The following is a 27,551-nucleotide window of genomic DNA, read 5'->3' as shown; positions in this document are numbered from 1 at the left end:
CGGGCCACGGCACCAGTGGACAAAGCCAGGCAGCACCGAGGCAGGACATCTAGACGCACACTTAACTATACCACGGACCCACTTCTCAACATGTTTGCCAATTTAACAAATGAATTCTAACCAATGAAGTCAACTGGCTACAGCTGCGCCTTTATGAAATAAAACAGACACTCCTGCAACAGTCGTTGAGCCCCAGCTGACCTCTCCAGCCAGGGTCTCCTCACCAGGCAGCGTGGCGGCCCAGGCACAGCACCCGATCCTGGACTCTGGTTTGTTGGGAAAGTATGGGGCTGGCCTGCATGCTGCCCAAGTCCCTTAGAGTTCAGACCACCTCTGGATCTGGAAAATTCCAAGAGTCATTTACAGAGAAGCATTCAGAACATATTAACATTTGGCAGTCAGAATCTTAACCATTTGCCCTAGTGAGTCTTAATAACCAGTTGATGGAAATAACAGCATTTACTCCATTCTTGAGTAGTTTATGCCCGTGTGCAAACCAATGGAAGCCAATGCACAGAAACCCCCAGCGCCGAGTGGAGGAAGACAGGAAGCCAGGGTGGGAACAGAAGCAGCAAAGCCCCACCCAGCTTCCGTTTTTCACCCTCACCAGGGAGCAGGAGCCAGAGAATATTCCCGTAAGACTACCTGCAGGCCTGAGGTTTAACTCATCCAACCAAAGAATGCCATGGCGCCACGTTTTGCCAGGCTCTTCTGCTTATCAGTGCGCTGTTTCCATGCTGGACCCCCCACCTCGGGGCACTGTGCCCCTGCTGGACGCCACCTCCCCCTGTGGGTGCACTGTGTCCGCGCTGCCCCCGACCAACCTCGTAAGTGCACTGTGCCCGTGCTGGACACTCCCCGCCCCCTCAGGTCTCTGTGCCTGAACTGGATCCCATCTCCACCCACCACCACTTCCTGAGAGTCAAAAAACAAAACAAAACCAAAATGGGGGGACCTGGCACCAGTCTCCGGTCCCAGCCTCACCTGCCCAGCCCCCAGCTTTGCACACAGCCCACCAGCGCCTGGAAGTCGTATGCGAGCCCAGGCATCCTGCAGGACCAACAGCAGCGGAAGGAAGGCCACCAGCACCACTTGCGGGGAGAAAGGTGTCAGTCTCAAAATATTATTTTCAATAAAAGTTGTTTACCTAGAGAAGATTTAAACATACCGGGAACTTTGAAGGAAATAAGTGGCCCAGTTCTTTTTAATAAAAGCAGTGCTCAGTTATACAATCACTCTTCCTAACAGAGCCTTGAACTGGATAAAATAAAAGATCAGAAAGCTAGGTGTTTTTCCAGATGATTTTTAGAAAAGAAACAACTACTTGTGGGAGGCGACTTCTGAGGATCTAATAATTCAGAAGAGCAATTTCCCCTACTTCTAATGTATTTTAGAGGAAGCAACGCTAGAGCAGAGCAGAAACATCTAGAATGTATGTGTGCACACACCCACCTGCATGGGCACACTACACGAAGACACTTTCCAACTTCAGGAATGAACCAGGTTGAAAAAACAACAAGCATCAGCCTCAGCCTACCCCAAAGCTTTTATTGTCCTATTATATTGGGCTAAGTTTTTAAAACGTTTCTCCTCATAACTGCATCCTTCTGGACCCGTTTATATTCCACGTTTTGCTTATCTAAACACCTGGCAGAAAACTGGCTGAACACGCATGCTCTCTGCACGGAGACTCGTCGCCCAGCGGTGCCCCCATCAGCCAGCCGGACACAGCCCACACCGCCCCAACCCCGCGGCTTCAGGACAAGATATGCCGCCTCCGGCTTCCCAGCCCCACATGCCCAGTACCGCTCGCCAGCTGGGGGGCCCTGGGGCCCCGGGGCCGGCGGCTGTCCGCCTGGAAGTGCCCCCGCCCCGCAGCACGCTCGGGGCTGCAGAGAAAGCAGTTTCTCCGTGTTCCACTTGCACAGGCCACGGAGGCCCGCTTCGTGGAGTGAGATGCAGAAGAGCAGCGTTCGGAGAGCGAGGCTAGAGAAAACCTGAGCAAAGACGCAGGGGAGGAGCTTACTGCGCTGGGCACGGACAAGGTACCGGCAGCACCCAAGGGCTCCGCTCAGACAGCTGGAGCTCCCCTTTCAACAGCCTGGGAGCTGGAGCCGTGAGCGCGGCCCCATCTGGAAGGACATGGAAGAGGGCTCCCCAACAGAAGACGATAGGAGAATTCTCAGAGGAGGTGAATGAACTGCATTTCTGGGGAAGACATTCTCTCTCTCCTGCCTGCCCGGCCTCCACCCCCCACACAGAGCTCCACCGAGACTCGTCCAGAACGCGGGACAGCTGGCATGAATGCCGCTCCGTTTTGGTTCTCTGTCCTGCTGGGCCACCCCCACGGACCACGGGAGGCATGGGACAGCCAACCATTGGGTTCATTTCTGGATGAAGCCATTTGTGCTTCAGACGTGCAGTGAGCAACACGTAGCTGGTCTCCAACAGTCAAAGCTGAAGAGCAGTTCCGAGCAGCGTGCTGGCCTCAGGAGACCAAGGTGCCAGAGCATGGGTTTCGCCAGGCCTGAAGAACACTTGTCCCCCCACACCTGACCCTCCTCCAGAGGGGATGAGCCCCTAAACAATCTCAACACAACACCCAACTCGCTCCAGCCTCATCCCTGGGCCTCGCCTCCCCCCTACCCCTGTCCTGTCGGATGCCGGGTCCCACTGGCCCTGCTGTCCAGTGACGCCCCCGCCTGTTCCGTTCCACGTGCTGTACCGCCAGTGCACCCTCCAGGGACAATGCCACGGCTCCGGTCCACGCCAGGCCCCAGGCTCCGCATAGGCAGGGCGGTCACGCGGGCTTCTGCAGCATCCCCAGTGCGCGTCCCCAAGCCACGGGGCCTGACACAGCAGGGATGCCGTGCTCTGGGAATCAGTGGGCAAGTGACCCACTTAAAAACATCTAATCAACTCAGAATGATCAGAAAAAGATCTACTTCCATCGCTTGATACGGAAACTGAAGATAAAAAATTCTGGATGAGTCTGACACAAGACGATGCTTCAGTCAATTCAAAAATTAAACTCATTTAACCTTTAACTCAATTTAAATTCTGAAGTGATCAGCATGCACGAGCTCTCCTGTACATTAATGTCGAGGAGCTGATCTAATTACTGATACAATTTAAAGGAAATAAATTTAACAAACCAAGTATATTTTGAGACTTCACAGCTTAAATGGCACAAACCCTTTCAAAACAAAAATTGAAAATTATTCACTAGTTGCACATGGCTTAAATACCAGAAAATACGAAAGATATACAAACAATGAAATTTCTGAAAATCAAAATCCAAACACAAAATAGGACAAGTCTAGGGCAATATACAAATACAACATAGTTACATTTTCATTAAAAAGGCAGGCCGCCATGAAGAGCTGCCCTGGGCTAGAGGGAGGGACCCAAGCAAGGGGCCTCAGCCCCACGCCCCACCGGCACCTCCTCTCGGACCGCGTCAAGAGCAGCATGGCCGCATGAGCACACGTGGGAAGGAGGCACACACCTGTCTGGACAGAGCACTGTGGTTTTCTCCCTCCGACAGTAACTCTGGAGCCTGAACTTCTAAATGTTCAAGTTTCAAGAGGCGCCCACCCAAGCACCCAGCATGAGAGAGACCCAGGTCCGGATCACTAACGCTGATCAGGGAGTCTGTTCTCGACTGTTTGGAGAGACAAGGAGAACCACAAAGGAAAGGCAGGGGGCTGCCAGAGCCATGGGGGTGTGCAGGGTCACATCGGGGGGACAGCACTCGACAGTCTTGTCCTGAGCCCCCGTGACCAGCCCACCGGCCCCACGCCCTCCATGGAGAGAGGGGCCTCAGCACCACTACGTCCCCTGCCCAAGGCCTGGCCGAGGCAGCAGGCACACTCACTAGGCACCAGCTGTCTGAAGTCCCCACTCCCCCAGTGCCCTCTCCTGGCATTCCAACCTGTTCTGGAAGAAGAGTCCCAAAGACAGTGGGAGTGGCCTTCAAGACGCCACAATGTGGCCATAAACCTCACTGTTTTTCTCACACGAGTTTACTTGACCTTCTTCCTCCCACTGTGAGCAGGCCTGGGAAGGGCTTCTCCAGACCACAGCTAACTGGTAGTGGGAGGGGGTGGCCACAGACAGGCCCACAGGCCTAGCAAGCAGGGTGAGAGACGAAATGTGCCAAGCCAGACCCCAGGAGGGGTCCACCCTCAGCAGTGACAATGACAAAGGGCCGTGGAGCAGGGGCACTGACGATCAGGCTCGGGCCATCAGGCCCTGAGTGGGACCATGAGAGAGCACCGTCTAGACCTTGCATGCCTCGGGGTGGGCCCCTCCTTGGGGTGAGAGCTGCTCTTGGAGTCTGGGGAGCCCAACGAGCTGGGTAGGAAAGGGTCACCCCCAGGGTTCAAGCAAACCTCAGCGCTGGCGCCCACACTCACCAAGTGACACCGAGACAGCCTTCCACCGTGGGACTGCACAGCAGGTCGAGTGGGGTCGGGCTACGCTCTGCCGCAGCCGCGTCTCCTCCTCAGGAAAAGGGCGCGGGCTCTCCCCGGCAGCGCAACGGGCCAAGAGGGCGGCTGCTTCTGCCGCCACGGCAGGAACAGGGGGAGCCCAATGCCTCCAAAAGGAAACTTCTGGTCCGGAACAGGAGGCATGGGGGTTTTTAAGACGCCACATAGGTAACACACCCCCCTTTCTCTGAAGTTAGCCAATTTCCTGCTCTTACTCTCAAGTGCACTTATACTCCAATTGCCAGAAACTTCCAAAGCATATCCTTTACTGTGACAGTTTAGTTCATATTTTGAACCCATATTTGTGACGGTCATTCAACGGCTCTTTTCTTCCTTCTAGGAGGATTGTGGCTCAAAACTCAATCAGCCGGCTTGCTTCCACAGGCACACGAGGTTTGCCATTTCTGTTCCCCCGCAACACTAATAAAATTGGCAGGAATAACACATTGCTCTGTCTTCACTGAGTCCAGAACAAAGACTCGGAATCCCAGGGACACTTGCTTAAACACTGCCAACAGCCTCCATGCCCCCGCCCTCCACCCTGACCCTGGAAAGGCGAAGAGGGGGATACAGGATCTCACAGAAACGTGAGAAAAGGCAAAACTCCTGAAGCCATGCATTGCTTACCTCTCCTCGACCAGAAGCCACACGGCTCCACCAGAAAACGGGGCAGCACACCTTTCTGTGGTTGAGCGGGACTCTCCCGGGCTGTGGCAGCAAAGCGCAAGGCCATCAGAGGGGTGCCTTTATCGGACAGTTTTCCACATGGTGATCAAGGGGACCCATGCCACGAACGCAGAAGGCCAATGCCGAGGGCCACTGTCTGTCACCCGGTCACAGTCCCCTCACCCTGGCCTCCCTGGAAGGGGGGACGCGGCCTTCCTTACCTGTCGCCATCCAGGAGCTACGAGCCCACTGCGGCGCCCACACCCTGCGGCTGCTCCCCGAACCGGGCTGCACTGTGCGTACGTGAGCGTCACCGGCCACCCCAGCCGGGAGGGTCTCCCCAGAAATCGCGGGCAGGCCCCACGCGCACAGCTCCAGGGCCAGGCGGCAGCGAGGACGAGGTGCCGCGGGCTCACCAGGGCATTTGAGCGCTTGTTCTGAAGAACAAGACGCCTTTCCAGGAAATCGCCGACACTGCGGAACCTCTCCCTGCACAGAAATCTGCTTATTTGACTCAAGAGACCTCCTCAAGGAACACTCTGCACAATAAAATCATTACTTTTTTAAGCACATACCACCCAAGTCAGTTCAAACCAGCGAAGGAAAGCCCTGAGGTGGCTGAGCAGTGGGTGCGAATCCCCGGGGGGGGGGGCGTGATTTGATTAAAAACTTCTTCCAGTGTTTACCCTGAGGACAGCCTCTCCCCTTCCTCAGAAGATCATGTGAAGGGGCGGCCAGAATCTGCGTGACGACCGCCTGGTCCACCCAAGAACTAACGCAGTAACTTCCCGGGAAGGGTCTCGTGACCTGGTGACCCTCAGGATTCCCTCAGACGTGATCGGCAGGCCGCCTGGCACAGAGGGGCTGCCAGGATCCAGCTGGCACCACCATCGGCCTCCCCGTGCAGGCCACTCTGTCACTTACAACACTTAAAAACAACAGCAAGTCCACAAAGAAGCCAACTGCTATCCACTCAATGGAGCACACGCAACGTGACTTCACAGGTCAGGCCGCTTGTCAGAAGGACCTCAAAGGCATCTCGTCTTCACGCTTTCCACGGCGGGACTGCTCCGGTGCATGTCAAGGACAAGAACTGATCACACATCCCATGGGGCGGATGCCCCCCTTCCAGACAGAATGGGGACCCTGCGGTGAGGTGCTCAGGCCCTCGCCCGTGAGCCTCGTGACAGGAAGCCCCAGGCAGCTGGCCAAGTGCCAGAAGGAGGGTCAGGCCAGGCTAAGCCCTGCGCGGCTGCCTGGCGGCCGCGGGCACAAAACACAGTCAGTGAGCCACGTGCGCTGCAATGCCAGGGGCCTAGCAAGCAGGGAACAGCCCGCGTGCCCTAACTTTTCAAAATACAAAAAAATTTTTTACAATTGCTCAGTTGGTTGGACTACATAAGCTTTCTCGGTATCGCATTCCTGTATTCCTTCTAAAAAGACTTATGTGGAAAAATGAAACGCGAGGGTGATTCTCTGAGAAGTGAAAGGGAAGACGTGCAGCTCAGGCACCGTGCACGCCACTGCTACCGCCACAGGGGGTGCGGTGCAGGGCTGTGGGGTCCGTTCCTAGTGAATCAAGGAAATCAACTCCATGGAAAACAAGCCCCCAGACAATATTTATCTGGCAACACCCCTTCTCATTCGATTTTGGACACTGCAGGGAATGATGGGGTCAAAGCTTTGTGGCCACGTGAAGACGGCATGGGGAGAGGTCAGTCAAGCTCTTGCAAAAGCAAGCCAGTTACTCTTAAACATGGCAATTGTTAATGGACACTTGATATTGCCAAGATGTCATAAAATTAAGATTATACTCCTTCCCATCTGATATCTTGCAGTATTTTTAGGAAGAGAAAGGAAATTTAACCTATACAAGAAAAAGAAAGAAAAAAAGAACAAAAAAAACCCAAAACCCAATGACCGCGACCAGTTATGAAGCCCTAAAAATAGGAAGGCAGACTGATGTCGGGAATAGGAACCCTACCTTGTACAGAAGTACAAGCAAAACGTAACTGAAGACAGAGGTCAGCTGCCAACTTCCAATCTCCCTACCGAAGGAAGCAGCTCGGCTCCCGGGGAGATAAGGCCCGGCACTCACAGGCACGCACGGAGGAGGGGCAGGACCGCACCCCCAAAGCCACCAGGCAGCTCTGCTCAAAGGCCCCCAGGGCCCCCGCCCCCCGAAGCACTGGAGGACATGGCCTGCCGGCACAGCCCCCCGAGGGGGCAAGGGCAGCGCCGGGTTCTCGGAGACAAAAGGAATCCTGATCGCTGGGCTTTCTACACAGGGAGCACCAGACCTGGATGGCATCCGAGGTGAATTCCTCCACAACCAGGAAAAGAAGCCCCACTAATCCCATACAGGACGCTTCCAGAAGAGGGGGAACACCTCCAAAGTCACTTCATGCCAACAGGCTAACCTGAATGCCGAAGCTCGACAAATACATCACGAGAAGGAGAATTATAGACAAACATCCCTCATGGATGTAAACATGTAAGTACTAAAAAATAGCAAATTTAAGCCAGTAATATGGTAGGCGGGGGGGGGGGGTATGGGGGAGATCATGGATTATGTGGTGTGGTCCACCATTTCAAAACTAGTGTAAAATCTTGCTTCGCCACTTGTTTTAAAATTTTTTCTTTTTGCTATTTTTGAGAGAGACAGAGAGAGAAAGAGAGAGAGAGACGCACACACACACACATGAAATCCTAAGCAGGCTCCAGGCTCTGAGCTCTCAGCACAGAGCCTGATGTGAGGCTTGAACTCACGAACCATGAGATCATAACCTGAGCCGAAGTCAGACACTTAACCTACTGAGCCACCCAGGCGCCCCTCACCACTTGTTTAAAAAAGTAATAATAACAACCGGATACACTGAGACATGTACAAAAAGAACAAAGCCCACCAGGTAGAGGAAGTGGTTTCCATCTGAGAAAGGACACCTGTGAGACCCAGAGGGGCGGCACTCCGGCTCGGGGACCGAAGCCTGTGACCGGGACAGGGGTAGAGTGTCCACAGTCACGACGTTTACACCACACACAGGAGGGCCCAGCCAGTGGTGAGAATGGAAATAAAAGGCATAAAGATCTGAAAGAAGTTGTCATTAATCACAGAACCAACTTTCTACAGCAAAAATCCTAAGGAATCTGCAAAAGATTCCTACAACTATTAATTCAGTAAGAAGACAGAAGATCAAAATATCAAAAATCAACATAAAAAATGATGTACCAGCAGCCAGTGGAAAGCCGTTTTAAACTAATTTACAACACCAAAATATTTAGAAGTCAGATTTACAAAAGACATATAAGATCTCTATGCTGGAAACTAGGATACAGAAGAAAATTAAAGACAAGCTGACTAAATGAAGACATAAACCATGTTCATAAATTGGAAGATTTTTAAAGTGGTCAATCCTCCCAATCTGGGTATAAAAATTTAATGAATCCCCAACCAAAATCCCAATCAATACCAGACACCTTGGTTCTTTAATATGAAAAATTAAAAGACATCAAAGCCAAAACAGTCTTTAGGGGAAAAAAATACAAGTTAGAAGACTAATTACCTTAATTTCAAGAGTTATCACAAAGCTGTGTAATCACTTCTGCACAGTTTTGGTGTGGGACAGATGAAGAGATCACCTGAACCACAGTGTCCAGACACAGGGACCCACGTGAGTAGTCAACTGATTTACAAAAGTGCTAAGGGGATTCAATGGAGAAAGTTGCTTTCTCCTCCTAAATGAGGAGAAAATTAAGTGACCAGGAAAAAAACGGAGTACCTCACAACAAGGTGGTTCAAGAGGATAGGCCGTAGATCTACATATAAAGGCTGAAATTATCAAGTTTTAGAAGAATTTACCAGAAAATACTGGAGAAGTTATCAGTAGGCAAATCCTAAAGAAAATCATTAAGTTGTACTCCCTCAAAATTAGGAACTTCTCACTGGAAGAGGGCATCAGAATAAAAACAAGCATCCAATTGTGAAACACACATGGCAACCCACAAATACATATGGCAATCTCTGATAAAGGACTTAAACAGGAGCCACAAGTCAACGGTAGATGGAACAGGACGGCCCCGAAAGTGGGCCGAAGGCCCACGCAGCTGCCACAGCAGTGGTCACAGAGGTGCTTGGAGGGGGTCATGAGGAAAGTCAACAACAGAACAAGAGTGCTTCATGCCCACCAGAGTGGCTAACCTTTAGAAACTAACACATCAGTGAGAGCACGGAGCAATGGAAACCCCTGCAATTTCTGATGGAAAGAAATGTAAAATGGTTCAACTTCGGGAAAAGTTCTGGCAGTTTCTTGGGAGGTTAAACAGACATTTGCCCTGCAATCACAGCAACCCCACACCTAGGAGCTGACTCCAGAGAAGCAAAAAGGGGTCCAAAGAACCTTGAACAGAAATTTCTACTTTACTCCCACTCACCAAAAACTGGACAATTCAAACATCAATAGGAGACCTGATAAAATCAAGGCATATCCACAGAAGAAACTACAATCACCACTAAGAAGGACCTACTTATTGGCACACACCACATGGTGACCATCAAAAACAGCGGTGAACAAAAGAACCCAGTACAGGAGAGCATATCTTAAACTCTACACAAAGCTCAAGAAGAAACACAGTTAATCGAGACAGAAATCCAAACAGTAGATGCCAACAGGAGCTAGGATGAACAGGGAACAAAAGGGAATGGCTGGTTTAGAGAGTTCCAGATCTTGGTTTAGGTTGGTAGCCATTTGGCTGTACACATTTCTCAAAATCTCAATTTTTTATTATTTAAAAAAGAATTGTTAATTCTAAGTATTCATAAAGATTTTTTGATTCTGTAACCTTTTTTTTAACTTTTTTTTCAAACACATTCATTTTTGAAAGACAGTGTGAGTACAGGAGGGACAGAGAGAGAGAGAGGGAGACACAGCATCCAAAGCAAGCCTCAGGCTCCAAGCTGTCAGCACAAAGCCCAGCACGGGGCTTCACCCCATGAACTGGGGAATCATGACCTGAGCCGAAATCGGGTGCTTAACCGGCTGAGCCACCCAAGCGCCCCTGATTCTATAATTTTTAAATGTCCCTCCCCAAAGATAACCGTAGGTGTATAACAGACTGCTGGTTGAAAATCATTTCCCGCTTCTGCCTTACACACAGACGCTCACCTGCCACGGCTCCCAGCCGGGTGGTGGCCCCTTAGCAGGAAGACATTAGGGGCTCCTTCTGGAAAGTGAGGTGATGCCTTTCTCTCTCCTCTGCCTGGACCAGGCGCGTGGCGGCTCGCACCCCAGAGGCCAGCCCAAAGCACCAGAACAAGGGCCACAGCGTGGGGGGCGGGGGGACCATGAGACCCAGCCTCCACTGCTCATCTACGAGAGCGTCTTAACTGAAGCCGTCAGGTGCCCGCTGCACGGCTGAACCAACTCCGAAGCAGAAAGCAGCCCCTCAGAATTAAGTCTCCTCCTCCTTCTGTTCTCCTCACCCAGAGTGGGCATTTAACAAAACGTCTATGTATTATTTTCTTCCCCGAATTCACTTCGAGGAATTTTTTCTTAAAGCAAAAAGTTCAACAAAATTTCTGTGATTTACTGGGCAAGTGAATATGCTAAGAGACAAAACGACATTTCCCACGAATTATTCGGTGTCACTGATTTTCTGAGCACCACAGCCAGATGGTTTTCATAGAAAGAGAAGAGTGTATTCATATAGTTCAAAGGTTTGCTTATTTTTTTTCTTGGCCTTAAAAAAAAAAGTACTATTGATTGTAACATGCAGCTCGACAGGAAAAAAATCTCGACACTGGAGGCGAAAACAGGTATTTATTACCGTGCCCATGCTCATTATGGCGGTCTCTGACAGGGGTCCATTAAAATCAATTTTTATGTTTCTATGTATTTTCTTTATCTAATGTTCTCTGGCATTGTGTTTATTAGCCAGTTAAGACAAACACTGAGCAGGAGTGGGTGGTTTTTCCCTCTTCTGTCAGAAGTAACGAGAACTGCAATTTTAATACAACAACTCATGATCGATGAATGGAGGAAGCGTTACACTTCAGAACCAAACGTTAAGGAGTGCTTTAAATTTTTTATGTTTTTACAATTAAGAGAAACAGGGTGGGGATCGGTCCAGAGGAGAAGCAGGTGTCCTGTTAGAAATGGCGGTGCTCTACCCCACCCCCACATCTGACAACCTGGGAGCCACGAGAGCCCCAAATCAAGCAATGACAAGACTTCAACAGAACACTCACCTGGCGGACTTGGAACAGGATGTCTGGTCCCGATCAAAAACAAGGAAGCATCCCCCCCACCCCCACCCTCGTTTCCACATTTCCAGAGAGATTCCCACATTTGTTGAAAAATCAAAATATTCAAGGCTCATAGTCCATCGACTACTCTGTAAACGTTTTTTCGTTTGTTTATTTTAGAGACAGAGGGAGGGAGAGAGAGTACAAGCAGGGGAGAGGGGCAGAGGAAGAGAGAATCCCAAGCAGGCTCCACACTCAGTGCACAGCCTGATGTGGGTTCAATCCCATGACCCTGGGATCACGACCTGAGTTCAATCAAGAGTCAGACACTGAACGGACTGAGCCACCAGGCGCCCCTGTAAACGGGCGTGCCAATCAGACATCTTGGGCCACTGGCTAGAGCTGCGCTTCCGGGGTTACCTGCAGGGGGAGGATGCTGGGCAGCAGCAGATGCTGACGACGGGGAGGGTCCCGGCCTGGCGGCGGACAGGCCACGGCTGGCGCCTGCCGGCTCGCAGCTGCGGGCTACGTGGAGGTAACCACGGCTTCCGGGCTGCTCTCAACACACACCGTGCGGGGGGGGGGCAGTAGGGGACTCACCCGGCGTCTGGGCTCTTCCTGCCGTGCAGCCTGATCTCATGCACACCCTGCTCACACGCAGAGATCTCAATCTTCCCCAAAGGGCTGTCCATCATCTTGTATTTCATTTCACAGGACTGGTCCATGCTCCCAAGCACCTACAAAACAAGGTTTTTAAAGCAATCAGGTGTCCGTGGAAAAACGTGGTCCCTCTTAAAGCACAACGAGCACCAGTTACTGAAGACAAAACACCTTCCAAAGTTCTTTCCCCTTTTTGGAACTTACTCATCAGACGCCTGGTGTCTATAATGCACGTAGTTGAGACAGAAAACCACCAGGACTACCAGAGCTGACGACCAGGGGCACACATGCTTTGCTTCCTTCAGCTGCTCCCCGGCCTCACCTCGAACCGGGGCTCAGTCAAAGAGGCGAAAATGACCACAGCTCCCTCTGCGGGGTCCCTAGAGCCCAGCTAACCTTGCTTCAACAAAACAGTTACCCCTTTTCTCATCAACACCTGCTGAAGCCACCTGATATTTTGAACAAAGTACATTTAGGCGCTAGGCATCATGGAGTGAATGTGGAGGGGGAGTAAGCGTGGACCCGTGCCGGCCAGCAGCGAGCCCCACGCACAGTGGAATGAAACCCGTATGGGTGGAAAACCCACGGAGCTGACCTGGAACGACACAGGTCCAAACTGCATGGACTGCTCTGCGTGGTTTTCCCGTACAGGACTGTAAATGTGTTTTATCTCCCTTACAATGTTAACACGTTCCCTAGCTTACTTTCTTATAGGAACATAATATATAATACAAATACAAAACAGGTGATAATTGGCTCTTGTCACAGGAAGGTCAATGGTAGGCTCTTAGTAGCTGAATTTTTTGGAAGTCAAAAGTCACATGCGGATTTTCAACTGCACGGATATCAGCGTCCCTAATCCCATGCTGTTCGAGGCCCAGTGGTGCCTTTCACTTACTTTCAGAGAAACGTACAAACACATAAAATCTATTCTATGGTGTCCCATCCCCGTTAATTCTGATAGATACCAATTTTGGTCAGGAGAACAAAGGCTGGAAAAAACCAACAGGTACAGCGAGAGCAGGGAGGAGCCAGGCAGGAGTGCAGGCAAACCGACACTGGGTAAAAGTCACCCCAGCTGCAGGCAGAAGACCTGAGTCAACGGCGGGCTGTGGGGACGCGGACGGAACCCCGGAGCCTGTTCCCTCCCTGCAGCTCCTCCTCCCACAAACCGCCACGTGACCTCACATGCCAGTGTTTCCCAGCGCTCAGCCCCCACACGGGGCACCTCCCTGTGTGAGACCCTCGCAGGCCGGGTCTGCTGACCACTGCTCTGTCCGCAGGCACCCCCAACCCACCATCCACAACGTGACCCTGCAGAAAAGCTCTCCTGCACGCGGCTCTTCAGGGGGCGTCGCTGTGGTCCCTGTTCGCCCCCACTGCACCCAGAACTCCCCCTAGGGCCTCTCCTCCCCACTCACCCGGTCAGGCACGGGCTCCCACCACTGCCAGCTCCCACTCATTTCCACCTGGTCCTCCCCGAGGCCCCATCAACTCTCACGAAGGACTTCTCCGGGACCCTCGTTACACCTGGGCCCTTCCTGCCCTCCACCCCGCACAACAAATCAGCTGCCAATTACACGAAGGGGCTACAGCAGGTCCACAAACTGCAGGCCCCATGTGGCCTGACACCTGCTTTCATAAATCAGGTTTTGCCAGGACATAGCCCCCCTCCATCTGAGCACTGGCTGCAGCTGCCTTCCTGCTGCCCAGCTGGACGGGGACGGCACGGCCCTGGGCACCTACCCTGGCCTCCGCACGCCGCTCTGCTGAGCCCCTTGAGGTGCCTGCTCTTGCACCCTTCCTACCCTGCCCGCAGCCCATGCTCCTCCAGGCGGTTCTCCCTGACCTCCCCATGCAGCCGACCTCCCCACCCCACCCCCAGCCTCTTCCCTTCCCCATCCTTGCACCTGCTGCTAAGGGCACACGCTGACTGCCCATCTGTCTTCCCGGCAGCCACGGGGAGAGGTGCATTTATGCCCCTGACAAGGTCTAGCAGTACCCCCAAACCACACGGTGAGTGAGCATTGCCCCCGAGATCCCATCCTAAGCCCCGGGCTGCCAGAGCCACCCTGTTCAACATGCACTTTTCTGTGCCTCTTGACTGGGGTCTGAAACAGGCTCGTCTCCAGTTCCCAGTGAGGGGACACGGGATTGTGACGTTCTCCCGGTATCAGAGACGTTCTGACACATCGCAGTCCTCGACCGCTCGGACGTCCATGGATCCCCGCTTCGCCACGCAGGGGCAGGAAGCAGACAGTGGCCTCCCACCCACAGCCAGTCACTTTGCAAAAGTCCCCTACACTGAGCCACAAGAGCTTTCACCTGTGGGGTAAGGGACACCTAAATGACAGGGATTAGCGGGAACTCGGGAAAAACCTGAGATCACCATTATCCCTGCCACGGTCAACATTTTGACCACATGCCCTTGGCCTCTGACCCTGTCCCACAGAACACTTGGCTCTCCTCTGCACAACCTTATACAACAGCATCAAAGTCCTTACTGTCTTCAGCAGCAGGTGGCCTCCCTTCCCCAGCCCCCTGGGGCCTCTCCTTATTCCTTGGAGCCCTCACCTCTGTGGATGTTCCTGTCACCCCGAGCCACCAGCAGGTGCTGGACAGGGGTTTCACTGAAGACAGATGAGTCACACATGTCAGAGACTTATCAAAGAGATGCTGATGCGGGGGAGCAGCATTTCTACTGTCCAGGCCATGAGTCTGCCATTTCCCACAGTGGGTTCTAGAAGACTGAAGCCTACCGAGAGAAAAGTTGTGGGGGGAAGAAACGTGGGTGCACTGTCCCCTCCCGGGAAACTCGCCCTGTATATTAGTGTGTTAAAAGCTCTGAGCAGTCCTGCATAGAAACTGGCTTATGCGCACCATGAACTCACGTCTCCTACCGAGGCCGTGCCTGTCAGGCTAAAAACAGTTTCCTCGCAGATCTGGGCTCAGGCCTCGGATCCAGAGTATGAAAAGCCACGAGCCCATCTCAGGCATGGCTCTGAATGGCAAGTGTCAGAACCGTACCAGCTGCTTTAAGCACAAAAGCAGGTGACTGAAAGGCTGTCCTGTAACTCCCAGAACTTCTGGGAGGGCTGGAGAAACAGGCTCAGAAACCTGTAGGAACCAAGACCGGCCACGGTCCCATCACGGCCAGAATCCAACCTCAGAAAACACCTGTGGGCCAGCCAGGGATTGAGACACGCAGCTGGCACTGTTGCCACCACCGCCCTGGAAACAGGATGTTGCAGCCACCGCCAATTCGCTGCTGCCAGGCCCCCGTGTCACCTGCCCCCGATTCACGGCCTGGAGTGTGGCCCTAGCACCGCGGCACAAATGCGCACCGGCACGCGTCCCAAGCAGAAGGATGGAACACGAGGGGCCCACCCTCCTCTGCAGGGCTCCCCTCCCCCACCAGTAAGACAGCGATAACACTGCAGACACCCCTGTCAGAGAACGCAGGGGAGACAGAGCACAGGCGCTGGGCCAGGGCTCCCGCGGGGAAGGCCTCCCTGTGCACAGGACTCCACCACTCTCACCCCTACCACAAGGCACCGGGGGAAGACACATCTAAAGTGCACATGGGGGTCCAGGAGAGGGCCAGGGCCAGGGCCATGGGGCGGGGGGGGGGCAGTGACAGAGCGCCACATGTAGAAATGGTCTCCACCACATGTAGAAATGGTCTCTGGAGACCTCGGCCCTGCTCACTCCTTGGTAAAAGGGCCTGGTATGTTACACAGCCTCACCCTGGTGGCCAGGCTCCGACCACCGTCAGTTCCGGGCAGCTAGACGCGGAGGCCGTTGGCCTCAGATGCAGGGTTAAGGCTGCAATGGTGATCTCTGAGCCAAACATGCCCATGCACCCCAGGTCTGCATTTCTGAATGGGCCAGAAAGGACCCTGAAGCTTGGCCTGCCCACTGCTGTACCAACACCAACGTGCACCCAATGCCCAGCAACGCGGCGCCGACCTGGGCCCGCCTGGTCTAACCTTACACACGAAGAGCAGCCCACCCTCACCAGGCGAGGACAGGCTAACCGAGCACGCTACGGCCTGAGAGCACAGAACACCTGTGTCACTCGCAGAGTGGGGGACATTCTTTCCAAATCACGGCGAAAACCGAGAAAGGGCCACCAGTCCATAGCCTCAGTAAGTGGGGAGCTGAACTCTGCCAGCGTCACCAGGGGCCACACGCGATCAGCCAGGCTGAGGTTGTGTGAGGCCTCCAGCAGTCTGCTCCTGAGACTCTGTCACTGGTGACAGAGGTGAAGCCGAGTCCCACTGCAGTTTTCTGTCACCAGGGTTCTGGATCTGCCGCCCCTAGGACTAAGGACTGGCACCCGTGGCCCAGGCCCTGGGCAAGGCCTGGCGGGGCTGTGTTTTCTCTAGCGCAGCCCGATGGCGGAGCCACAGCAGGGAGAGGTCGTCACCACAACCACCGCCTGCCACTTCGCCAAAGGGACAGAAGCAGCCATTTTAGCATCTTCTAGGAACCCCGGCAGACTCGGAGCCCTGCCCGCATCCTCTCCTGTAGCAACAGGACGGACACAGAGTCCTTCCAGCAGCAGAAGTAAAAAGGAGGGGATGCCCTCGAGCATGCTACCCCATCCCTGGGACGGCAGCACCAGGCGGACGGCAAGCGTGTGGCAGCAGGGGTGTTACAAGCCCGCAGCGGGCGGAGGGAGGCTGGCAGGCGGGCGTCACTGACGGCAGGGGGGCCAGCGCGTCCCAACACAGGCCAGGGGGAGGTACCGCCTGGGAAGCGACAATGCCAGACACGCACGGGGCCGGCCAGGAGCGAGGCGGCACAAAGGAGCCGGCGGGACTCCGAGCCGTGTGAGCACGACAGCTCCCGTCCCACACCCTCGCGCAGCCAAGGCCCCGCGCTCCAGAGACCAAGCCGGCAGGGCCGGGCGCCCGACCCCGAGAAGCCGGCCAAGAAAGGAACACGGCGCGGCGGGGACGCTCGCTGGCTGGCAGCGAGACGAGACACACGGGCACCAAGTCCGGGGCCAGGCAGGCCCCTCGGGACCCAGGGAGGCCATGCCGGGTGGGGGGGCAGGGGGGACGGGGGAGGAGGAAAGAACTTCGGGAGGAAACGACATCCACGTGGAGACCTGGCTCTACCATGAGGCGGGCAAGCAGGCGAGACGCCCGTGGGACTGTGGCCGAGGGAGCAGGGCACGGAGGCCGAGGAGCAGGCACCGCGGCAGGAGGGGCACCACCTGCAGGGCCAGTGGCTGCATCCGGCTCTGTCCCCGAGGAGCCCTAGGTGGTTGACCGAGGGAGAAGCCACCCGGTTTGCCCACTTGGAAGCTTCCTCTAGCAGGGGGGTAAGGAACGGGAGGGGCAGGGCCCAGGAGTCGCTGAGGAAGGACAGGAGCGCAGCCAGCACAGGGCGCCGGCACCAGCCAGCCAGCAAAAACGAACCGGGAACCAACAGTGAGTGCCCCCTATGTGTTAGCCACTGAGAGAAGGTGCTAGAAATTCAACAAGACAAACAGGCCCTACTGGGGGAGAAGGACCACAGATGTCAAATCATGCACGCTGGACCATCTTCGCCACAGACTTCTGTATAAACCTAAAATCACTCCGAAATAAGGCATTCCGAAAAGTCAACATGGATAGAGCAACTTAAAATATTTCTTCTGTTACCTGCATGTTCTGAGTTCACAGTGAACAGGAGCTCCTTTCCTAAGGAGGAAACACTGTGTTAAAATCCCACGTGACAAAGGACAAACGACAGCAAACGTTCTAAGCTCACCATGGTCTCGATCTCACCTGTGTAAAACAGGGGCTGGTAACGGTTTTCTGAGTAAAATAAAAACTCCGAGGCATCAAGATTTTTTGAGATAAACTGGGTTGAGGGGCCCCTGGGCGGCTCAGTCGGTTGAGTGCCCGACTTGGGTTCAGGTCATGATCTAGCAGCTCACGAGTTCCAGACCCACGTCGGGCTCTGTGCTGGCAGCTCGGAGCCTGGAGCTGCTTCAGATTCTGTCTCCCTCTCTCTGCCCCTCCCCCATTCATGCTCTGTCCCTCTCTCTCTACCTCAAAAATAAACATTAAAAAAAAATTTTTAATAAGTCAAATAAAATGAAGACACAAAAGCAAACCAGCTCCTAGCCCTTCTTTCAGGTCACAAATTCCTACAAACATGACCTGACCAGCCCTAGACATGCCAGTGCCCTCCCTGCCTGCCTGCCCTCATCTCTGACCAGCACCCCTGATTTCACTCTGCTTCTGCTGCTGTTCAAACACTCAGACCTCACTTGTGCCTCAGGGCCTTTGCACTGCCACTGAAGCTCCCTGAAACATCTCATCCCAACATTCTGGCACAGGAGCCTGTCACGTAACTCATAACTCTGCTCAGACATCACCTTCTCAGAGAAATCTTCCCAAAACAGCGTACCTCCTCCAGCCCCTCCTTCTTTTTATTAACATTTACATTACATGAAATGACATTAGATGTGTTCTGTCTGCCCGGCGCTGCCTTCACTAGAATGTAAGTTCCAGCACCAGTAGCACATGTTAGGATGGTCACGCAGAAGTCTGCTGAGCTTTTAATTAAAAAAGACAAAAAAAGGTGGCAGGCACCACGCTCCGGCTGGTGTGAGGGGAAGGAGGGCCTGCCTGTGGCAGGGCGGCGTTCTGAGCCCCCTCCCCGCCAGCTGGAGGGTCCTACGTGCTCTGCTGCCCTATTGCTGTGCACACAACAGTGAACACTGTGGGCTCTCAGTGAGCACCGGCCGAGGAAGTGAGCTGCCCACAAGAGTCATTCCATCGTGCTGGACGTAAGGACTAAGAAGGGGAACTCCAGAATTAATAAGAATCCATGGCTGGGGGGCGCCTGGGGGGCTCAGTCAGTTAAATGTCCAGCTTCGGCTCAGGTCATGATCTCACAGTTTGTGGGTTCAGGCCCCACGTCAGGCTCTGTGCTGACAGCTCTGAGCCTGGAGCCTGTTTCAGATTCCATGTCTCCCTCTCTCTGACCCTCCCCTGCTCCCGCTGTCTCTCAAAAATAAATTTAAAAAAAAAAAAAAAGAATCCATGGCTGGGGGCTCTGAGGGCCTGAGGAGTCCAGGAAGGCTTCCTAGAGGAGGTGTTGGCATGAGCTACAGTAAGCCATTTGGGGGTATCAGTGGGGAGAGACTATGGCAGGCAGGTCTGCCCGTGGAGGGCCAGAGGGAACCCAGGGCATTCTGGGAACCAAAGGGGGCACCCTGGAGGAAGAGGCCCGTGTTTGAGAGGCACCTGCTGTGGCAGCTCTGGGAGCAGTGGGGAAGGGATGTGGGAGCCAGGAGCAGGCGGGCCCGGGCTAACCCTGACAACCCAAGAGCATCAGGATGGGCAGCCCTGCTGCCAGCAGCGCTGTCGGCACGTCCGTGCGGAGCAGGGCTGCAAGCACATGGGTTCCGGGGCCGAATGAGTCTGCTCCAGACGGTGGGCCGCCGGCTGCTTTCCAAGCCCCAACGAGGAGGGACAACCGGGAAGGCCCAGCTATCTAGCACTCTCAGGCAGGGCTTCAGGCCATGACACACAGCCATCGGAGACACGGGGACACTCAGGCCTGTCTTCTGGAACAGGCCAGTGGTACCTGCAGGAATAACACCCCTGCAGCACCAGGAGGGAGAAGGGCCACCGTCAGTGTGCAGCGCGCCCAACGGCACAGCGTGGAAGCCAGAGTCCGGGAAGTTTGCCATTGGGCCTCCAGGACCTGTCAGCGGCTCCCGCCACTGGTTGCTGGAGCGCTTCCTAGAGACCCAGCGAGTGCACGCTTGCCAGCATCCCAGTGTCCCACAGCCTGGGGACCAGCCCGTGTCCACCACCAACACCACAGGGCACACTCGGGCAGCAGGACGGACTGGGCAGCGGGCTCCCCACTCCCCAATTGCATGAGGCCCAAACTCTGTGGTCCATGGGCGCGGGGACTGGCTCCCTGCATCCTGCTTGCAACAGCCACCTAAAGCCACGAGAGCTGATGTTAATTGGTGGCAGGAAAAAATGGATTTTTCATGGCTATTTGGAGACTTCTGAGAAAGTGAAGCGAATTTCGTTTCATCCCCTTTCAACATGAATGGCGTTTAATGTTCTGAATTAAGCAGTTGGCGCCAGAGGCTGGGTTTCCGCAGCACGAAATGCAAGGAGCCCGGGAACAGAAACGGTCTTGTTTCTCCTTTACTTGTTGCCTTCCAGGCCCGCTGCCGGAGTACAGACACGGACTTCCAGAACCACCTCCACAGGCCCACCCTCCACTTTTACCCCTTCCAGCACCGCCCTCCTGTGCAAGGAAAATGCCAGAAAAAGAGGTACAAGAAAAAACTGCCTGCCTTCTTGGACGCCGTTTGCAAAAAAACCAAGTACCCACATGTTCGATTCTGTTGGACAGTGGGCCACAAAGTCCAAGCAGGCAGGAGTGGGTATGTGGCCTATGGGTGGGGTGCAGGCCTTCCCTGGGCACCCTGGCCGGGCCCCGCATGCCCATTGGCTGTGGGTGGGAAGTGGGAGCCCGGCTGGTGTGCCAGGGACGCCCTTGGAAAGGGGAGATGCTGTGTCCCACTGCTCTGCCACACCAACAAAGCCACTAGGAACTGAGGACTAATTCTGTCATCTCCCTGCTGGGCAGAAAATACAAAACGGCATGTGGGAAGCATCTTCTGTCCTCAAGACTCAAGATCAGGCCCCCTGATGATGGGGAGAGGGGGACAGTCTTCATTAGAAAAGCACATGTGTCGGGGCGCCTGGAAGGGACAGAGTCCTTCACACTGATCCCATGACATAGCCAGCCATGAGGGTGGGGGCGGGGGAAGTGGATGGGCCGGAGCCCCCCCCCCGCCAAGCCCCCGCAGCACAGATGCTGAGGAAGAAGCTGCTGGCAAGGAGGCCAGGCCAGCGGCTCCAGCCTGCTCAGGGTCCGGCTCTGTGGCTCAGTGTATGATGCGCTAACAACCAGAAGGGTGAATGAGGCTGAAATGGTTTTGCCAGAGAAAACACAGGGTGTGCGGAAAGATCACTCCATGTCCCCCCAGAAACCTGCACACAGTGTTTACAGCTTTATTCGGAAGTATGAAAACTCAGAAGAGACCAAGAGTCCAGACGCCATCTGAAAAGGCTGCATACTGTGTGACTCCAACTATGTGACAATCCAGAAAAGGCAGCTACCGAGTCAGTAAAAGGATCTATCAGGTGCTAGGGGCGGGAGGCAGGGACAAATGGGCAGCGCACCGGGGACTTGGGGACTGGGGAGACTACTCTACAGGATGCTCTCATGGGGGAAGCCCTCCTTTATCACCCTAACTGGAGTCAGCCCTGTCCCTCACAGCACCTTCCTGAGTAACGCTGCTTTGGCTGTAAAGAATCCTCCGAAGACAGGAGCCCTGGGCAGTGGGGACCAGGGTGGAGAAGTGGCTTCCGGGGAGCCGCACACACACGTGTTTTCCGGGAGGCCGTGGCATCCACAAATCGGCTTAAGTGAGGCACTCTCGGCAGCAGGTTATAAAACAGACGGGAAAATGCCAACATGAAGATGTGGAGGGACACCCAAGGAAATGCATTCACTGGCCTTTATTTTTAAGTTCTCTTTAATTATTTTGAGAATGAAAGAGAAAAAGAAAGAGCCAGCAGGAAAGGGGCAGAGAGAGGAAGAGAGAGAATCCCAAGCAGGCTCTGTGGGACCAGTGCAGAGCCCAATGCTGGGCTTGAACTCATGAACTGTGAAATCATGACCTGAGCTAAAGTTGAGAGTCAGATGCTTAACTGACTGAGCCACCCAGACGCCTCGCATTCCCTAGCCTTTAAAACAACCATTTCTAGGGGCGCCTGAGCGGCTCAGTCGGTTAAGCATCCAACTTTGGCTCAGGTTGTGATCCCACGATTTGTGAGTTCAAGCCCCTGTCAGGCTCTGTGCTGACAGCTCAGAACCCGTAGCCTGTTTTGAATTCTGTGTCTCCCTCTCTCTCTGCCCCTCTGTCACTTTCTGTCTCTCAAAAAAAAAAAAGTTAAAATTATCATTTCTAGATAAAAATAAGCACTAACTATACTTCAAAACTATGCTTAAAACCCAGTTTTCCTTTCCAGACCTCTTGTTTTTGTTCATTTCATCAAACTAAACGTGAGCGCTGAGGGAGGGCAACGACTTCTCTCTGCTCAGAAGCTCAAACACGGTCTGGATCTGCACTGACCCACGAAACCAGGGACAGAACGCAAGCTGCGGGGCGAGTGAGAGGGGAAGCCTCCCATGTGCGCAGTCCAGCAGGCTGCTCCAGACCCTCCCCGGACGCGAAGCACTTCTGAAAACCAGCCCCAGTGACAGCTGCTCCCGGACCCGCTCCAGCAGTGTAGGCGAGCAATGTCGGGCCGCCCCGACCACGCGTGAGGGCGGGATTCGGAGGCTCATTAGTGACCATCACCTATTTCTTCCACATGTTTCAGGAGAAGCCTCCTGACATATCGGCCCCTGCAGCCCAGGCACAGCCGCAGGCTCCCCGTGACGGCGACTGCACTAGTGTCTAAAATGTGCTTGGTCTTGGTGGCGTGCAGGGTGGCTCAGTTAAGGGTCTGACTCTTGATCTCAGCTTAGGTCTTGATCTCACGGTTGTGATCTCGGGCCCTGCATTGGGCTCTGAGCTGGGCACAGAGCCTACTTAAAAAAATGATAAGTTAAATTTAAAAATAACATAAAGCATGCTCGACCCCAAGCATGCACACTCAGGGCTTCGCGGCATTGGGCCGGCACAGACGAAACCACAGGTCAGATGCCGCGTGCAGTCCTAGCTCAGCAATTCCATGGAGGAAAACAGTTTTATACCTAAACAAGGATGAGATAGGAAAATCATAACTTTGCTGAGGGAAAGAGGAGACTTCTACCAGGTTCCCACTGGCTGGGTTCCCAGGCCCTCAGGAGCCAAAAGTTGCTGCCCCTGTCCGTGCCCCTGCACCCCTGCCCCTGTGCCCTGCCCCCTGCCCTGAACGGGACGCTGGGGGAAAGCTGCCATAAGCAGAACTCTAAGGCTCTGTTCAGGTCCCTCTACTTCCCTCCTTTTTTGGCAATTCGGTAAAATCAAGTTTGAGTACTTAGTGAAGGAAAACCCATTTTTTAACAACAAATGTGTCATTCTGCCAGCTGCAAGACCAGACCCACAGGTAAGAGGAAACCAGTTTACAAAACTGAATGAAGCCCAGATCTCCAGTATAGGGAGCCTGTAACCCAGAGGGCAAAATAAAAAATATGCATAAACAGGCATTTGAGCAGGGTTTGGAAAAGCAGGAAAGAATCCTTAACTTGGCAGAAAGCACCCTCCTACAGTCAAAATGGGGTGCAGAACCTGACCACAGTGGGCAGGAGCTGGCGTCCGATGGGGACCAGAAGTGCCAGCTGGACCTGCAGCCAGTGCTAGGCCAGGCCAACCCACATGCCACAGGGTCCACCTCATCCCTGCCCCGTCCTACCGCCAGGCTAGGAGCTGACACAGGCAGGGCCATGGGAACTGGCCAGCCCGAGCAAGGGCATAGGGTCCTAGGAAGGGGCCGTGAGGCCTGACAAGGCCCAGAGAGATCAGGCAGGGAGAGATCTCGCTGTAGGCCTTGACCTTGGGACCTTCTGGGTCAGAGCCCAGAATGGAGGCTTGGAGGCCACTCTCTGGCCCTCCTTCCCACACGTCCCAGGTGGTGTGGCTCCGCGGTCCCCGTGCACACTCCCAGACCCCTCCCTCCCCAGCACAGGGCGGACGTGGAGGCCTGGCCACCGGAGACGCTGTGACTTCCTCCAGCATACGACAAGCAGGAGTGTCCCCGAAATCTGGGACAGTCTGTCATGAGGTGGGAAGACCCGCCACAGCCTCTGGACCCCCTGGCCTCTGAGAGCACACTGGGCACAGACCCCTGCCTCCAAGAGTGTGTGCTGGGCACAGACCTTGCCTCACGGTCACAGCTGCCCTGCAAAAGAAGAGACACCACAGGGACCTCTTTGCCTGTGCCCCAAAGGGGCGCCTGGGTGGCTCAGGCAGTTAAGCAACTGACCTTGACTCAGGTCATGAACTCAACTTACGGTGTGAGCCCCATGTTGGGTTCTTCACTGAGAGTGTGGAGCCTGCTTAGGATTCTCTCTCCCCCTCTCTCTGCACCTCCCCCACTGTCTCTCAAAATAAAGAAACTCTGGGGGGGAAAATGTCAAAAGGACTGCAGCTGCTTTGAGGAAAACCAAAAGGCGCTGAACCCTTTTCATGAGGAACAGAAGAAAAACCCCTACGGGAAGTGCAGCAAATTTCACGGTGAAGGGCACCCAGGCACCCAGACACTCCCATGGCAGGAGCCTGACCACCCCGTCGCATCTGGACACACTGACCTGTGGTGGTAACTGAGAACAGTGAATTCACTTGGAATTTCCTGCGAAGAGAAACAGTGAGAAAACGCCCCAGGCCCACGCTCCCGCCCCGGCCGGAGCGCAGGCTCCCATCGCTGGGGAAACGATGGGGAACGCAGCCGTCCCGCAGAAGGACCGCGAGCCCCCAGCAGTGCGGTCTGGACGGGTGCTGCGTGGCCACTGGGGTCGCCCCTGGACGCCTGGCAAGGCCCCCGCGTGCCTCGCAGACCGTCCCGCAGAAGGACCGCGAGCCCCCAGCAGTGCGGTCTGGATGGGTGCTGCGTGGCCACTGGGGTCGCCCCTGGAAGCCTGGCAAGGCCCCCGCGTGCCTCGCAGACCGCACCCCGCCAAGAGCACGTCCCGACGGAGTAAGGAGGGTGGCGGGCATGTGCGCAAAATGCAATCAGTTCTTAAAGCTGTCACGTCTTGGGAGGCTTCAGCTTAAATGTGTCACAGCAAAAATTAACCTCGCTCTTGACTGGCCTCTCCAGTTAGGCAACGTGTGACTGACTTCTCAGAGGAGCAACGGCACGGGAGAACACGCAGGAAACGAGGAGGGAAGCCTCAGCGTTTTCACCTCTGCACAACAGCCCAAGTCGAGACACGCCTGCTCCAAAGGACAGGCCGGGCTGCTACCTGGAGTTGCGCAGAACTCGGAAGAACACTCTTCCTGGAGAAGCTGGGCCCGGTGGCGAAGTGAAAACCTTTCAAACTTCCTGACAGCGAGGTGTGACTCAAACTCCTCCCTACCTGGGAACAGCACTGTAGTGTCCACGGACCACACGCGAGTGCAATCCAGCTGGGAGAAAAAAGTCACACACTGTTAACCAACAGACAGAACTTGTGCATTAACAACACATGCTCTGTCATCTGATGTAATCAACAAACGCAGGGAATTCACCCTCATGCGGCCTCCAGGCTCCAGAACCAAATCCTTATTTGCGCTGGTTCACACGGCACAGTGAGTACTGTTAGATCAAGATCCCAATACAGGATGCACCGAAATCCTCAAAAAGAGCTTCAGCAAATGGCCAGGAAGGGCGTCCCTACAGCTGGATGTGAATCAAACTGCAGGTTTCGTAGAAGCCTACAGAAATCCCCTGCCGCCTGAGGCAAGAAGGCTGCCAGTGCCCACTGACCCTCCTTCCCTTCCCCACCTCTGCACGACCCTTACCACTTCTCATTGGCATTTCCTGGGTGTGCTGTGAAGCTGGCAAGGCATGCAGGGCTGAGAGCTGGCGCCGAACGGCAGGGCCACCTGAGCACTTGGGACTGAAGACCAAGGACACTTGGGTGAGGAGCACTGGCTCCCTCGCAGTGAGCAGGGCACCGGAGCATCTGGGTTGAGGAGCCCAGGCACCTCAGCACCGGACACCAACTGGCAGCTGGTGGGTGCAGGGCAAGTCTGGCTCACCAGAGGGATCTGTGGATAGCCTGTGGGCTTCTTCAGAAGGGTTTGTTACCATTTTTAAATGACTGAAAAAAGTCACAAAACAAAAATATGAAGTTGACATTTCTGAGTCCACAAGTACATTTTCACTAGAATACAACAGGCTCGCTGTGTACTGACTCTGGAAGCTTCTGTGAGGCGTGGGGAGGAGACCGTATAGCCCACAAAGCTGGAAACATTCACCACCGGCCTGTTTCCGGAGGTCGGCCACATTCTGACAGAAAGGCACGGATAAGTGAGTATCAGAGAGTTCTCAGTTTCACACAGTCCGGTCCTTCTCTCTCACCCACGGATGAACAAACCCTAAGTAAGACCACTCAGATCCCCACACGCTCACCCCTTGGTCTTTGACACCAGAGCCTCACCCAAGGTGTGGCTAAAGAAGTTTTCTGGAATTTTCTTAAGTACCTGCTTAGAAAGGCCTGTCACCAGTCAAGGCCCAAGCGCTAAGCCTGGGCCCCACGGAGGACCACGGAATTAAATCCTCTTCATCCCCAGTAAAGAAGCGGTTTCACAGCGTTTCTGTGGTGAAGGATTCTTGGTGAGAAACACAGTGTGATTTATGACTCGATGTCCCGGACAGATGAGCCTCATGTTCCAGACACGGTCTGGCGGCGAGGCACGAGGCTCCCAGAAGGACAGATGCCACCCCACAACAAGGCCACAATGCCACCTCGCGCGTGCTGCCTCTAAACAATTAATCCGAGGCAGGAAATTTTATGTTCTAAATTAGTTACACTATGCCCAAAACCTATCAGCGGCCTGATAGCTTGAACATATAATTCTGTACCTTTTACTCTTTAAACAATAATTCAGTCTAAACCTGCGGCTGAAGCCAAGCTTTCCAGACCAAAAGTGCACTTTCCATTTGATTAAAGAGTAATAAATGCAAGAATAAAATACCACTCCTTTATCTCACACTAAATTCTTCAAAACCCATATACTCGAAGAATTAACTAGGACTCTGGAGAAGGGGACAGGTTCTTCCCCTCGAAGACAGCTTAGTAGTCTCCAAGTCTTAACTGCAGCAGCTGGTGCAGAATGTATGGCAGCCCAGGGCACACAGACGAATGACGTCACAGTCCAGGTGACTCTCGAAGGGACCTGCCAGCACAGCCACAGACGAGGGGGAGGAGAGTGGGGGCGGGGGTCTGACCCTCCACAAAGCTCTGAGCAAACACAAGATGAACTGGAAAACGCTACGGCTGCTGTGCGCCTTCTTCCCGTGCATGTTTGGGACTCTAAAATTTATAAGGTATTTTCACATATTTCATCCATTGACAAAGGAACAGAGAAAATCCTTTCAGAAGGATTCTCCTGGTGTAGGAGATGTTACTTGGACACCGACACCTTCGACCCTCTGAGAGGCACGTCCTGTACCATATGCCACGTGAGTGGCCACCAAGTATGGCCCGCCTCACGTCCTGTGACTCCAGTGACTAGGCTGACGATGTGATTCTCACAGAAAACCCGCATCAGCCGGCAGAATGAAGGGGATGCTCCCTCCAACGTGATGCTCAGAGGGGATGACCCCCGGGAAGGTCGGCCATCTCCACAGAGCAGGCTGCACATGCCGGAATCACTACTACCTGCTACAGCATGCTCCCAGCGAGGGTGTGTCATCAGTGCAGCCGACGAGAAGCAATCCCTTCCAGCAGCCAACGGGAGGGGAGTTCGGCAGGGG

General features: G+C 54.2%; 1 protein-coding gene across 9 annotated transcripts in view; it reads right to left on the bottom strand.

Annotated features, from left to right (window-relative positions):
• MGMT (O-6-methylguanine-DNA methyltransferase) overlaps positions 1–27,551 on the bottom strand; it is a 279,398-nt gene that overhangs the window by 203,848 nt on the left and 47,999 nt on the right. For 7 of the 9 annotated variants that reach the window (XM_029932785.1, XM_029932788.1, XM_029932784.1 and 4 more), the window contains one exon: positions 12,001–12,137. In XM_029932785.1, the coding sequence (XP_029788645.1) occupies positions 12,001–12,137 (137 nt within the window). Of the gene's footprint in view, positions 1–12,000; positions 12,138–14,634; positions 14,646–17,714; positions 17,736–27,551 lie in introns of those variants that run through there. The other 2 variants (XM_029932789.1, XM_029932792.1) reach the window with 2 other exon arrangements.

The sequence above is a fragment of the Suricata suricatta genome, chromosome 2 (genome assembly GCF_006229205.1).
Source record: "Suricata suricatta isolate VVHF042 chromosome 2, meerkat_22Aug2017_6uvM2_HiC, whole genome shotgun sequence".
Taxonomy (NCBI): domain Eukaryota; kingdom Metazoa; phylum Chordata; class Mammalia; order Carnivora; family Herpestidae; genus Suricata; species Suricata suricatta.
This window is presented reverse-complemented; position numbering and strand designations above follow the sequence as displayed.